Source organism: Ambystoma mexicanum, chromosome 6p (assembly GCF_040938575.1).
Source record: "Ambystoma mexicanum isolate Mex_15411 chromosome 6p, UKY_AmexF1_1, whole genome shotgun sequence".
Taxonomy (NCBI): Eukaryota; Metazoa; Chordata; class Amphibia; order Caudata; family Ambystomatidae; genus Ambystoma; species Ambystoma mexicanum.
Genome location: NC_090935.1, coordinates 408592184 through 408607068, shown reverse-complemented (window position 1 = coordinate 408607068; position 14885 = coordinate 408592184). Strand labels below are relative to the sequence as shown.

Here is a 14885-nt window from a genome sequence, read left to right as displayed (position 1 = left end):
TACGTCAGAAACCCAGAGGTCAATTTGGCCCCTATTATGCTACACATTCACGAATTCTCCAGATATTCTTGATAGAGATTTAGTTCAGCTAAGTCTGAAATTATCCCACTGACTCCAGGGACTCTGCAGACTGCAACCATGAAGGATTTCCGCTGGTCCCCCTGGTTCGGCCTGCTATTTGGGGGTCAGAGTGGCCACCTATAGGCACACTCTGTACGCAGCGAATTACGAGCCATACATCTCCGAATTGGAAACTAAATAAAAAATGTGGTACAAGTTACCAATCTCTTTAAATGGCCGATTAGCCCTACTGAAGATGGTGGTGGTGGCTAAATTACTCCATCTCTTCAGCAATATTCCTATTTGGCCTGGGAACTTATGTTTTTGTGAGACTGAGCTTGATGGCAGCTAGCTTTGTCTGGGGGGGCTATCAGAATAAGCTGGGCCAAACTGTGCGAGAGGTACGACACAGGTGGTCTCGCTACCACCGATTTCGTCCTTTACTATAAGGACGCACAGGCACAATTTGCGCAAGTTTGGTTCAATAATGCTGAAAAATATGTCCATATACAGGGGTGGAATGATGCTGTTTGGCCAATAGACACACAGTCAGTGATATTTGATAAGGCATTTGGGAAGATTGACGAGGTGGACCCAGTGCCCAGCCCATTGAAGGCATGGTCCAGGTTATTCAAGAGGATGGCCATAGCAGAGCCGTACAGCAATGCATCTCCCCTTTGGAATTACCCTGATATTGCCCCTACATTTGATACAACAATACAAAGACCATGGGACCCACAGAAGCAGTTGACTATGAGAGACATGTTCCCTAACGGGATGTTTGTTACATTGGGGGAGGTACACGATAAAGTAGGGCATGGTCGCATCACCACTTTGCAATATCATCGTATGAAAGCAGTGTTTAGAGAGAGGTGGCCCTCCTTCCCCACTGAGCCGGAGACTCATCCATTCATGGCAGTTATCAAGGGCCAGGAGGGTGTGCAGGGTGGCATCTCCACGATCTACAGACTGACACAGACCCATTTGCCGTCACAGAATGTAATGAAAGTGAAACGGTAGAGGGTCTTGGGGGTGATATTTGAGGATACACAATGGGCCCGTTATTGTCGAGTCACATGTACGGTTTCCCTCAATGTGAACTTGAGACTGATACAATTTAAAACCCTAAATCATCCTCATGTTACCCCCAGAAAATGGGTGAAATTTAACCATAGCACATCAGCCTGTTGCCCAAAATGTGGGTCCCATGAAGCCGACTTGTTTCATATGTGTTGGAGGTGCCCACCTATAAACCAGTTTTGGGTGGATGTGGTGGACACATTAAGCAATATATTGGCCATTCCCATTCCCCCAACTACATTGAAATATCTACTAGCGGATATTGGAAAGATACCCATCAGGGCTTGTGGACTGTTGGCAGTGGCGGGGGCAGTCGCTAAGCGCAATATACTTAGGAACTGGAAAGCGAAAACGGCCCCAACGATACAGGCATGAATTAAGGATCTATCATTTGTCAACAAATGCGAAGAGGGCTATATCCTGACAGTGGTGCCCCCAGCAGACCCAAAGACATATGGGCCCCATTCTGTCGCTATTTGACAAATAGTCAGCAAAGTCCCCAGTTATCCGAGGAGACCACTACGCTAGAGGAGTTGAAAAAATGTAAATTGTTTGTGAAAGCTTTCTATGTGCATTGAAAGCTGATATGTTGTTTATACCACAAATATCAGTATGCAGTAACCGTCAAAGATAAAGGTATAAACATTTTTTTATTTTTAAAAGAGCACTATGCATAGGTCAACAAAGAACATGTTACACAGAACCTCTGGTCAAATGAAGCACCTGAGCTGCAAGAGGTATTCTATAAGGCTGCAATTGGCACATGCCTCTCAAGAGTACAAATGCAGTCTTCAAATGTACAGCAAGTCCATCAGGCAACCGAAAACCATGCAACATATAGGATCTACAAATACCGGACACAATCCACTGGGTAAAAGTGGACCTGGCTGCCTTATGTCCAGGGGAAGTACCACCACAGATTTTTTAAAAAAGATGATCAGCCCTTTTGTTTTCCTTAAAGCTAATGTTGTCGTCACATCCAGGCTATACAGAGCCTTTTCTGCTGGAGAATGGAGTACCCTAATTAACAAAAGAAAATGACCAAAATGTTGTCCTGAATCCAAGCGAAACAAAAACAGTAATTCTAAAAAATAGGTGTACTAGGACATTTGCCAGTTTTTTATGTTAAGAATGGCAAGGAGTCTGATAATAAAGGAAGTAACACAATAGTAGGAGAAGCAACAGAAGCGGATTGGGAAAGGACGTACTGAAAAGGGAGGACATGACACAAAAATAGGAACATGAGGGACCAGAGTAACAGATGGAACTATAAAGGAGAGTTAGGAGAGAAAGTATTAAGGGTGCTGGGAAAGGGCGTGGACAGGTGAGGCACAGCTGAGCGTAGCGTCGAGCAAACCTCTAAGGGGACCAATGGATGAAAACCTCTTGTACAAGAGTTGAACAAGTTACTTACAAACTGTAACGTGCTTTCAATTGGATGTTCTTGCCACGCATTTCTCATTTTATGATATTCGTATCGGCCAGCTTCACTGCTTCGGAAAAATAATTCTCGGCAGAGGGCACTGTGCACGAGGTCGTGGCGTCAATGTCCCTCGACGGGCTCCGTACTGTGTCAACGTCACCATTAGTATAAGTAGCTGGTGCCGCGCCCGTTGGCTTCAGTTCTGTTTTTTCGAGGAACACCCAGGCGTGCCTCATGACTGAAAGACCCTTCGTGTGAAAGAAGTGTAACTAACGTAAACTGCACTGTGGGGTAGGACGGGAGGGGCGATGAATACGTGGGAGGAACATCCAGTCAAAAGAACTTTACAGTTGCTAAGTAACTTGTTCTTCGAATGGATTGTGTCCTCCCACGTATTCCTCATCTTATGATAGACTCCCATAGCAGTGGTCATTTTGGAGGTGGAAGTACTAATTATTTTTTTCATGGACGGAATGGAATACCGCTTTGGCAAATAAACCTTCATTGGAAGAAGAAGCATCTAAGCAATAATGCTAATAAAGGTATGCATTGATGCCCATGTTGCAGATGAACAAATATCTTCTGCAGGGACTCCCCTCTTCAGAGCCTCAGAAGTAGCCATCCCCCTCATGGAATGGGCTCGAAGCCCATCCGGTGGGTCCTTTCCCGCCAATCTGTAGCTCTCAATTATAGCCAAAATGAGCCAGTGGGATATGGTCTGTTTTGTCACTGCTAATACCAATTTATGGCCAGTATAACCTACAAAAAGTTGGTCATCCTGTCACAATTTTGACATTCTTGAAATGTAAAAACTGAGAGCCCTTTTAGGGTCCAGTCTATGCCATCTCTCCTCTTCTTTGCCTAAATGAGGAGGAGGGTAGAACGTTGGTAATATGATCTTTTGTGACAAATGAAAGCCAGAAACTACTTTTGGTAAGAAAGAGGGCTTAACCTTCAGAACTACTTTGTCCTTGTAAAAAGTAGTATACAGAGGTTTGCATGAGGGAGCCTGTAACTCACTTACCCTGCGGGCTGATGTTAAGGCCACAAGAAGGACATTTTTTAATGTTAGAAGCCTCAAGGGACAGAAGTGCAGAGGCTCAAAAGGTATACAAGTTAGAAAGTTAAGTACCAGATTTAAATCCCAAGTTGGGACATGAAAAGGGACTGGAGGGTACACATTAGTAAGCCCTTTCAAGAATTGAATGATTAATGGAATTTTGAAGTAGGATACCACTTCCGAGGAGCCCTTGAAAATGGACAGCGTAGCCAGATATCCTTCAATTGTCCCGATCTGGAGCCTCAGATTGGCTAGATGCAATAGGAAAGAAAGCACCATTGGGGTGCCACATTGAAAAGGGTCCACATTCTTATCCCTGCACCAGATACTGAATTTATTCCAACGACATCGGTACAGGGATTTAGTTGCTGGCCTTCTGGCCGAAAGCAAAATCTCCATTACGTCATCCGGAAGATCCCAATCCTTGTATCTCAACCTCTCTGAAACCATGCGTGAAGGTTGAGTGTTTTGGCCTCTGGATGGAGAACCAGACCTTCCTCTTGCAAGAGAAGATCCTCTCTTAGCGGAAGACATATTGGAGGGCAGATGGACATGTCCAGAAGGTCCGGGTACCACATCCTCCTGACCCTATCCGGGGCAATTAGGATCATGGTTTTCCCGAATGTTCTCAACCTCCTGATTACATGAGGAATCACGGGGACTGGAGGAAACACGTACAGAAGTAGAAACATCTAGTCCACCACAAACGCGTCTTCTAGAGCTCCCCTTGGAGGAAATTCCCTTGAGCAGTATTGTTCGCACTTCCGGTTGACCATGGTCACAAACAAATCCACTTGAGGGGTTCCCCAAAGGGCGAAGATGTCCAGAAGGACTTCCTGAGCTAGCTCCCACTCGTGGGAGACTGTGCTCTGCCTGCTCAGAGCGTCTGCCGCCGTGTTCTGCTCTCCGGTTAGGTGAACTGTCGCTAGAGAGATTCCTTCTCTTATTGCCCAGAAACAGAGGTGCATTGCCTCTCTGCAGAGTGGTAGTGATCATATGCCTCCTCTCTTGTTGAGGTAGTACATGGCCACCGTGTTGTTCGTCATTATCGGGACATTCTTTCCATGTACAGAGGGTAGGAAGGCCTTCAGCGCTAGTCTGATTGCCCTCAGCTCCAATAGGTTGATGTGTAGTTTGGACTCCGATGGAGACCAACGACCACCGATTGTCAGATCGTTGGTGTGGGCTCCCCACCCCATGAGTGAGGCGTCAGTCACTACTGTTATCTTCGGCCATAGTTGCCAAAAAGATTCTCCCTTGAGGAGGTTGTTGTTGCAAGCCCACCATAGTAGATCCTGAGCGACTGAGCTCGGGACTTGCAGAAGATCCGACATACTCCCTGAGAATTGGGACCACTGAGTTCTGAGGGCCCATTGACGAGATCTCATACTCAGTCGAGCCTATGGCACCAGAAAAATGCAGGATGCCATGAGGCTAAGCAACCTCAGAAAACCGAAGGCCGGCAGATGATGGGCATTCTGGAACTTTGTTACCATCTGCAGAATGTGGAGAGCTCTCACATTGGGAGGCGAGGCTTTGCCTGAGGAAGTATCCAAGACTGCTCCGATAAACTGGAGCTTTTGGGATGGTATCATGTAGGACTTCTTGAAATTGAGGGAGAAGCCCAGTTTGTGAAGGAAGTGACAGGTGATAGACAGATGTTCCTGAGCTTGTTTGGGAGAATGCGCTCTGATCAACCAATCGTCCAGGTAAGGGTAGACGTGAATCCCCCTCTCCTGAGACTCGCTGCCACAACCGCCATCCGTTTGGTGAAAACCCTTGGGGCAGAGGTCAAGCTGAATGGCAGAACTCGAAACTGATAGTGAAAAGCTCCAACCGCGAACCTCAGGTACTTCCTGTGCTTGGGATGGATTGGCACATGAAAGTAAGCATCCTGAAGGTCCAATGATACCAACCAGTCTTGGAGTTGAAGAGCCTGAAGAATCTGAGAAAGGGTTACCATCTGGAAGTTGTCCTTCCTGAGGTACTTGTTCAAGTTTCTTAAGTCCAAGATGGGTCTCAATCCTCCGTCCTTCTTTGGCTTGAGAAAGTAGGGGGAATACCAACGCTTGTTCCTCTCCGCTACAGGTACATGTTCTATTGCACCTTTCTCTACCAGGGTTAACATTTCCTGCACAAGGAGCGGATCTGGAATTTTGACAGAGTTGGTTCCCGGTGGATGGTCCCGAGGCCTTTTTAGGAAGGGAAGGCAGTAACCTTGAGCTACTGTCTCCAGTGCCCAAGCATCTGAAGTAATGCCCGGCCATTCTTTCAGATGCTGTGAGATTCTGCCTCCCACCTGGGTTTTGTGTGATAAGGCCTCAGAGTGACTTGGAGGCGGCTGCAAGAGCGGCTGAGAGCAAAGATGTGTTCCTGAGGCTGGTTTTGCAATTTTTCCTTGTCCACCACGAGTGACATTTCTTTTACCTCTTTGTATGGCCTGTCTTCTTCCTCTACCAAAAGAGGAGTAGTACCGAAAAGAATGACCTCTCCAGGAAGATGAGCCCGAATAAGGTTTCTGAGGCTGTCGCATAGAGGCACTAAGAGATTTAGCCGCCGCTTTTGAGGTCTGCACTTTTTCTAAGCTTTCATCAGTTTTACTGCCAAACAGCCTCAAGTCATCAAAAGGCATGTTGAGTAGTCTGGCCTGCACGTCTGGTGCAAACGCCGACTTCCTCAACCACGCAAATCTGCGTAGCACAGTGCTTGCAGCCATGGATCTGCTGATCCTATCAGCAGTATCCAGTCCAGACTGGAGACATTCCCCCATTGCCTCCTTTCCGTCTTTGACAATATTCAGGAAGCCTTCCCTTTCCTCGTCTTCCAGAATATGATCAGCTGCCGCTGAAATGCAGTCCCACACGGTATGAGTGAACCTGGCCAGGGTACAGGTGACATTTTTAGACTTGAGAGCCATGCTACCTGAGGTAAAGTCCTTACGGGCCCAAGCATCCACCACTTATCCTCTCTATCCGGGGGGATAGATAGATAGGCTGTTTGTCTAGACGAAGTTGCTGCCTGAATAACCAGACTTTCTGGAGTGGGATGCCTCCTTAAGTAATCAGGGTCAGAACTCGAAGTTCTGTACTTCTTCGGAAAATTACTGTTGACTGCAGAAGCAATATCAGGAATCTCCCCGTTTTTTTCCACTGTCCTCTGAAGTGCCCTCTGGAAGGAGAGAACTGTGGGTGAGGATCTACCACAGCCCATGTATTCCACAACCCTATTCATCAACCTCCTGTACCCTGAATCTGCATGTTCTGCTGGGTCAGGTTTTGCAAACTCTAGCTCCGGTGATGTATCAATGCCACTAGCAGAGTGAAGGGTGTCACACAGGTCTCTCATTTTTGATTCTGGATCGATTAATTCTTCAGGAAGCTCTCTGGTACCATATTACACTCCAAAAGGAGAAATGTCTTCTTCTTCTGAGGCACTTTCTTCAAATATAGAAGACACAGGCTTAAAGAAGTCTGACTTGGGTAAAGGAGTAAATCTCCTTTCCTGTGCTTGAGTTTGGGGCGAAGGAATCAGAGGAATCTTCAATGGTATCGAAGGAATCTTCGAAGGCACCAATGACGTATTCGACAAAGGTGTCGAAAACACCTGTGCCTTCGACGTCTAAGTCATTGGCGCCGATGGCGTTGAGGAAGTCGTCGAGGGCTTTGACGATATATGTTTTGTTGTCGGTGTCGGAGAAACACTCGATTCTCGATGAGTCTTCGACGATTTGACGTCAACTCAAGATTTCCGATGTTCACCTTTACTACTGGATCTTTCCACTCCCCTGCGTCATCCAACGGAGCGACCGAGGTCTGGCTCTTTTGAGGTTTCTTTGAGGGGGTTGAGGCCGCATTCTCAAAGACTGTTACGCTCACCTGGACCCCACAGCGGTGTCGATCAGACCCGGATAGCTGCGGTCTCCTTCAACGTGATGCGTAGTGCAGAGATGACTGTCTGGACTGGCCCGCCTAGTCTTGTCTGCTGGACCCGAAGAAGTATTTTCCTGCAAGTGGAGACAGGGATTAACCACCTGTGGGTTTTAGTGATGGCCTCCCAACTGTTCTCGCTCTCCCCCACTAATCACCTCCGATATCCCCTTAGTAACCTCACCTTATGTTCGTAAAAGATGAGCTCTCCATCCTGCGTGTCTTGCAGGGGCGCGTAGATACCAGTTACTTCACTGGTTTGAAGGCGTTGGGAGAGTTCTGGTAAGTATTGACTCTGAAGTCCCTGGCGGGATTGGTAAGTATCAAGTTCAAAGAGTTCAATGTGCCCGATGTTCACTCTTGTCCCCTTCCTTCCTTAAATTGCAACTGAGTTTGTGAGAAGAAGGTCTTGTAGCTGCTGCTGGCGTTCAGGTAAGAGTCTGTGTTACCCAACGCTGTCCGGTAACTATTGCATGCGTCAACGTGTTCTTTTTCTCCCTCTTTACAGATGCGGCATATGAAAATGGGGAGAGTTATGGAATAATACCACCGGTGGTAAATCAGGTAAGTCTATGGTGGTAAGAGGTTGTATTTGTTGATTCCCTTGGCTCACCTTGTTTTTTCTTGTGTCCCCTAGGTGCCGGATTACGGCGACGAAATGATGGAGACAGTGCCGGATCGAAAGATGCTGTGAGAACTGGTGAGTATGGCGCCGTGCTGGAGCTGGCGAAGCGACGCGTGCAGGACTGATGTACTTTCCAGGTCCGGAGATGAAATGGTTCCGGAATTAGGTGAGGAATTTGAAATAAGTTCATTTTCTAACCTTGTCCTTTTCTTCTTCTTTATTCTAGGAGCTCCGGATTCGAGGCGGGCATGGCAGAAGACTGGATGCTGGCTGCAGGCACGCGGGCGTGGCAGAAGACTGGATGCTGGCTGCAGGCACGACGAGTGTCACGCTGCTGGATGCAGAATAATGCGAAGCATGTGCTGCTGTTCGGGTGTGGTTTAAATAGCCTCCAAAGTAGTTCCAGGTAAGAAGTTCCCTAGAGCCACGCCGAGTAAAAAATAGTCCCTGTAACAAAATAGTCCCATCCAGGCCTCATGTAGGCTTGGACTCTTTTGCAGCATGGTCTGCATCAGGTAAGTAAAGTCTATGAGCCTGGCGCGTATGGTGCCAGGACTGATTTCTATGATGAGCCTGGCGCCTAAGGCGCCAGGACTGAACCCAGACAGCCCCTAGCCGGGGCTGCTGAGGTTTAAACAAATGTCTGGATGTCTGCTCCCGGAGCTGAGGGCCTTGGTCCTGATGGCCGGGGGTAGGCATCATGACAAAGACCTTCATCCTCTTCCTTCTAAATTCATCCCATTTTCTTGTGGAATCCGACTTAGTCAGACATCTTACCAATTCGGTAGACGTATCAGAGGAAGAGGAGGGAGATCTGTGTCTCCTTTTAACCTTCTTTGATGAAGAAGATGAAGAACGTCTCTATCTACTGCGTGATCGAGACCTCTTAAAATGTTTACGGCAATACGATTCCTTTGAATCGCTCGACTTTTTATATTTTTTTGAGGAGGCCTTGGAAGAGGCCTTGGAAGCTTCCCGCCCCACTGCCAGTTTACCTTTTCTCTCACAAAGGGCCTTCTCCGTCATTGACTGACAGGAGCCACAGTCGCCGGTTTCGATGGTCTGAACCTATGCACCAAAGACAAACGCGGTGAGGGTCTGTTATCGACATTTTCAATCCGCAGTCGATACATTTTTTAAACCCTGCCTTGGGAGTAGAAGGGGTGGAAGAAGACGACATTTTCTTGAAGAACATTTCGAAGCGCGCCGTTCACGAGAGCGAAGCAATCAGAAAAACGGAACTGAAGCCAACGGGCACGGCACGAGCTTCTTATACTGATGGTGACGTCGACACGGTACGGAGCCCATCGAGGGACATCGATGCCACGACCTCGTGCACAGCGCCCTCTCCCGCAAAAAATGTTTCCCGAACAGCAAATTTGGCGGATACGAATATCATAAGATGAGGAATACGTGGGAGGACACAATCCATTCGAAATTTAAATTTGTGGCAATGACTTTGACTCTAACTAGATCAATGGTGCAATTTATATAAGGAACTGGTGAAAAGCATGAAAAGAAAAAAGAAAAACAGTTACAAAATAAATAAAAACAACCTTTTTCCAACTTATACCTTGTCTAGAATAACACCACTTTCACCGATCCGTTCCTCATTTTGCCGGATTGTGTGACAATACATATAGAGCAAGGCTCCTTTTCTCCAGTACAGACATTCCATCAACTCTGGACTCAGAGTGGTTGGTTCCTGCAATGATAAAACAAATGAAACAGTTATATAATGTAATGTAATGTATCATATTTATAGAGCATAGACTATGGCGCAAAGGATCTAGGCATTGAGAAGACAAACGTTCAGGTGTGCTACAACGTCATGAGAAGAGTTCGAAAAGTTGAGTCTTCAGCACCTTTCGAAAACTGAAGGTAATCTTCGATCTCATGCACAGGAGCAGGTAACTTGTTCCACAAGGAAGGGGCAAGGACCAAAAAGGATCACCCCCCCCAACCGAGCTCTCTGATAGCATGGGACTTTTAATAACGCTTGGGAGGGTGAGCGGAGGCACCTGGTGGACTGATCTTGCTCCAGTTTAGTCTTCAAATAGACTGGATTAGCAATCGTTATCAAAGCCATATATTTTTATTTTTGTACAGGCAGCATGTAGGTTAGGAGTAGGGGCAGTGTGAGGGAATTTGCATTTTGTGGGTGAGAGCAGAGCAAGGGTGTATGTACAGTGTTTGGTCATATGCCCAGTGCAAAAGTTGTGAGAACCTGAGGGTATTCTCCTGGGAAAGCCTCAAGAATCCCTTATTCAGGTGCCCAGGACACGGCCATCGCTGTTGGATCCAGTTCCTGGGGGTGTACCAGTGAGGGAGGACCACCTGGGTAGGTGAACTACCCCAGGTGAGACGCGGTATTGAGCCAGAGAAGGAGAGAAGGGGGCAAGATATCCGAGGCTTTCATGGGCTGTATTGCATCTGCCTCCCTTCCTCCTGCAACCCCTCCGTACGTAATCAACCCTTGAAGGTCCCAAACCCGCTTACACCCAAAAAGCATAACTCCTAGAATCCTTGTTTCACTGGTCTCCATTTCTTCTTTCCGCTCCTCTGATTATCATTTTCTGCATTCCTGATCAGACAAAACCCTACGATTCCCACAATCCCTTTTGTTCATGTCACAACCCCAGCTAGCCCTGCTTACCCCGCAAACCCTACCAATCCCGTCCCTCTAATTGTTATTGTCCAAAATCCCAACCTACTATGACAGAACACTACTGTTCCCACCATCACCCATGTCTGTTCTTCATCCTGGTCATTCGCCCCCATTTCACAAACCTTACCCATTTTGTCCTTTTCAGTCTATCAACCGACTCCCGTCTGATAATCACATCACTTCTTCACTATATCCCGTAGGGCAATCCGACACTCCAACCCCTTTCTTTCCTGACAAAAACACTGTTTTACGAACTTGTAATAAAACCGTTTACCTGTCATGTCCCGACACGAAGGTGAGACAAAGTCAGGCAATTAACTTGAACCACACATACCTGACGGCCAATCCTTTTCTCCACAGGGATAAAAGGTGGAGCAGGAAAGCGCAGTACGAACAAGGCAAGTACAGCAGACAGCACGCCGAGACGGCTACCACGCAGCAGTTCAAAAGAAGGAGAAAGGCGTCAGGAATCGAGAGGATGGCGAGGAGAGAAGTGACCATGCCCTTTTCGTCCCAGGCCCGCAGAACCTTCGTAAGCCTAAGACTGCGAACAGTAGCACAAGTGTCCTTCAGCAGATGTCAACAGTACATGAGGCAAGCTTATGCCAATAAGCAGGAGCGAGGGAAGCTCCAGCGCCTGTAGTACCGGCCTTGACTCCAGAGAAGCCAAAAGCCAAGCGGTTCATCACAGCCGAGGGAAGAACCAATAAGAACTGGGCTGCGTTGAGTGAAAATTGCAGGAGTGGCAAGATTTGAACCAAAGCTATTGAGCTTTGAATGAACTGTAAAAAGTGTAAAGGGGAGACCAGTTACAGAGGGAAAGCGGCACCACGTGGGTGCTACCTCGAGAGACTCTGGTCAAGCCTTATATGAGAAAAACAACAAGTACCAGAAGGCCGAAGGAAGGCGAGCAAAATAGGTCAAAGTGGTCATACAGAGGATCAAGCAAAATCCCTGTAAAATCGAAAGACTGATCTACAAACACTGTGAAAGAAAGGGAAGCAAAACCTAAAACCTGTGAACTGTAAAAAAGATAAAAGAAGGTGAACATTGAAAGTAAAGAGGGGTGAATCACTATCATCCTGATCGAGAGCCACAGTAAACCCGGTGAATGGAGGTTTAAGAATGGAAAAGGGTTGTAGCCCAGCAGAGGGGGATCCAAGGGTGAAAAGTTGTCAACCTAGAATGAGAAAAGAGAAGTTAAAGAAACAGCAAGGGTAAACCGGAGGAGGGATGCCGGAGATAAAGCTATCGTCCAAGTACTAGCAGTCAAGAGTGGTCCGAGCCCGGCGGAGGGAGATCCAGGGGTGAAGCCATCACCTGAGTTCTGACAGTCAAGAGAGGTACGAGCCCGTCAGAGGGAGATCCAGGGGTGAAGCCATCATCCAAGCTTCAAGAAGAAACTGATAAATACATATGTAGATTACAATTGAAAGGTGTCAGCCCAGAAAAGGGGAGTCAGGAGTGAATCGTCACCCAGTGAACATTGGAAAGGAACTTTCAATTGTTGGTTTTGTTGTTTGGACTTGTCAGGTCCTCGACGGCAAGAGACATTCAAGTGAAACGAGACTTGCCCATCGACAGCCCCGATTATGGAAAGCTTGAGGGTTAAAGCTGGACTGTCATCTCGTGCTAGACAAACCCAAGAGTGTGTCATAATAGCTGTCATTGGAACTGTTGTCTCATGCTGGAAAGGCCTAAGACCTTACTGTGCTCCAAGCTCCCATCTTACCCTGTGTCCAAAACGTGGGGAAGGGAGACCCCGACTAAAGTATACAGACATATTATTTGAGAACACTTCTTTCTTTTCTTGAGAACTATCCCACACCCCTTTTTGTATTAGTTGTGAGGTTTGGCAATAGGTTTCTTAGTAGAGGCCCCTTTTGGTTTGACACAACACTATTAGGACAGCCTTTATTTTTATTTGATGGTTGACGCTTGCTCTTAGCTTAGATTTAGGTTTAGAATAGGTGTTTTCCCAACCTGCATACATCATTCATTGTTCAATAAACACCATTGAACTGTGATCACTTGTGTCTGTCTTACATGTTGTCACCATGAGTTTCTCACAAGGTGCATGTGCAAACTGAAGGGACAGTTGCAGTGTGAGATTGCTGCATGGTTTATGCAGTGTGTGGATATATGTGCAATGGGTGGGTCGATAGGCAGTGTGAGGGTGTGTTTGTGTATGTACGTGTGAGCATTTTGTGGGTGTATGCACAGTATGAGTGTGTGTATGTAGTGTGTGGTGTAATGCGTAATATAAGGTCAATGTGCAGTTGGATAATGCATAAGTAGTAGGAGAGTGTATGCACTGAGGATGCTGTGTGGGTTGTCACACTTGTAACAGGTGTCAACAGACCAGAATCACTCAAACTTAAGTTTTAACATGGTTTAAGTTTTAACATGGTTTAAGTTTTAACATGGTTTAAGTTTTAACATGGTTTATTTTTAACCTTTTACAGTTCAGGGGCCAAAATATGAAACCGGGATGACAAAGTGTAACTCAAAAGTGTCAGGATACTTTGTTGGTCCCCAAGTTAAATTTAGGGAATCTCAAAGTTCCTAATGTCTCTCAGAGTGGGGATGATACAGGTTCCCTTCTCAGCACTGAACATGCAGGGTAATTCATAGAATTTCGCAGAAAAGTGTCGCAAGCGGCTGGCGCAGAGTGTCCGCGTGCGATTGTCTGCGCCAGGCACGTGCGCTAAAACCGATTTCCGCGCACAGCGTATTCATGGATTTTAGGCTCCCAAACCAGCCGTGGCGCAGAGTATCGCAGCGACCCTGCAGCAGCGCCAGTAACGCCCCCAAGAACGCCCTCGCGCAAGGAAAAGCCATCAAAATCGCTAAATCATCGCAAAGGGCTGCGCTAACCCTGGACCAGTTTACAGGGCTGCCAAACAAGGAACGCAAAGCGGGTAACGTGCATATCAGGGGTAGGCGTGAAGTAATACACGCGATTAGGCAGGGTACGTGTATTACAGGGGTACGCGGGAAGTTTAACACGCGATTGGCCAGGGTACGTGTATTACAGGGGTAGGCGTGAAGTTTTACACGCGATTAGCCAGGGCACGTGTATCACAGGGGTACGCGGGAATGATCACACGGGATTTGGCTGGGTACGTGTATTACAGGGGTACACGGGAAGTTTTACACGCGATTTGGCTGTGTACGTGTATTACAGGGGTGCGTGGGAATCATCACACGCAATTTGGCTGGGTACGTGTATTACAGGGGTGCGTGGGAATCATCACACGCGATTTGGCTGGGTACGTGTATTACAGGGGTGCGTGGGAATAATCACACGCGATTTGGCTGGGTACGTGTATTACAGGGGTGCGTGGGAAGTCACACACGCGATTAGGCTGGGTGGGTCCTCACAGGTGTTCCCTGTACACCCTCCACGGCCCCTGCAGGCAGCCTACAAAACAGGGGACTACCCTGCACACCTGCTCATGTCCCCCTGCACCCCCACCCCCCAGCAGTGCAGGGGCAGCCTCCACCAGGCCCCCCACTCATGTCCCCAATCACCCCCACCCCCCAGCAGTGCAGGGGCACCCTCCACCAGGCCCCCACCCATGTCTCCCACCACCCCCACCCTCCCGCCACCAGGGGTACCCTCCACCAGGCCCCCACCCATGTCTCCCACCCCCCAGCAGTGCAGGGGCACCCACTACCAGGCCCCCACCCATGTCTCCCACCACCCCCACCCTCCCGCCACCAGGGGCAGCCTCCACCAGGCCCCCACTCATGTCCCCAATCACCCCCACCCCCCAGCAGTGCAGGGGCAGCCTCCACCAGGCCCCCACCCATATCTCCCACCAGCCCCACCCCCCCGCCACCAGGGGCAGCCTCCACCAGGCCCCCACTCATGTCCCCTATCACCCCCACCCGCCAGCAGTGCAGGGGCACCCTCCACCAGGCCCCCACCCATGTCTCCCACCACCCCCACCCCCCCGCCACCAGGGGCAGCCTCCACCAGGCCCCCACCCATGTCTTCCACCACCCCCACCCTCCCGCCACCAGGGGCAGCCTCCACC

The 14885-nt window shown here is 48.2% G+C and overlaps 1 protein-coding gene across 3 annotated transcripts in view; it reads right to left on the bottom strand.

Annotated features, from left to right (window-relative positions):
- The window catches only part of RIMOC1 (RAB7A interacting MON1-CCZ1 complex subunit 1), a 517747-nt gene that overhangs the window by 195070 nt on the left and 307792 nt on the right, over positions 1–14885 (bottom strand). For all 3 annotated transcript variants that reach the window (XM_069627205.1, XM_069627207.1, XM_069627206.1), the window contains exon 4: positions 9748–9879. In XM_069627205.1, coding sequence (XP_069483306.1) covers positions 9748–9879 — 132 coding nt within the window. The remainder of the gene's footprint in view (positions 1–9747; positions 9880–14885) is intronic.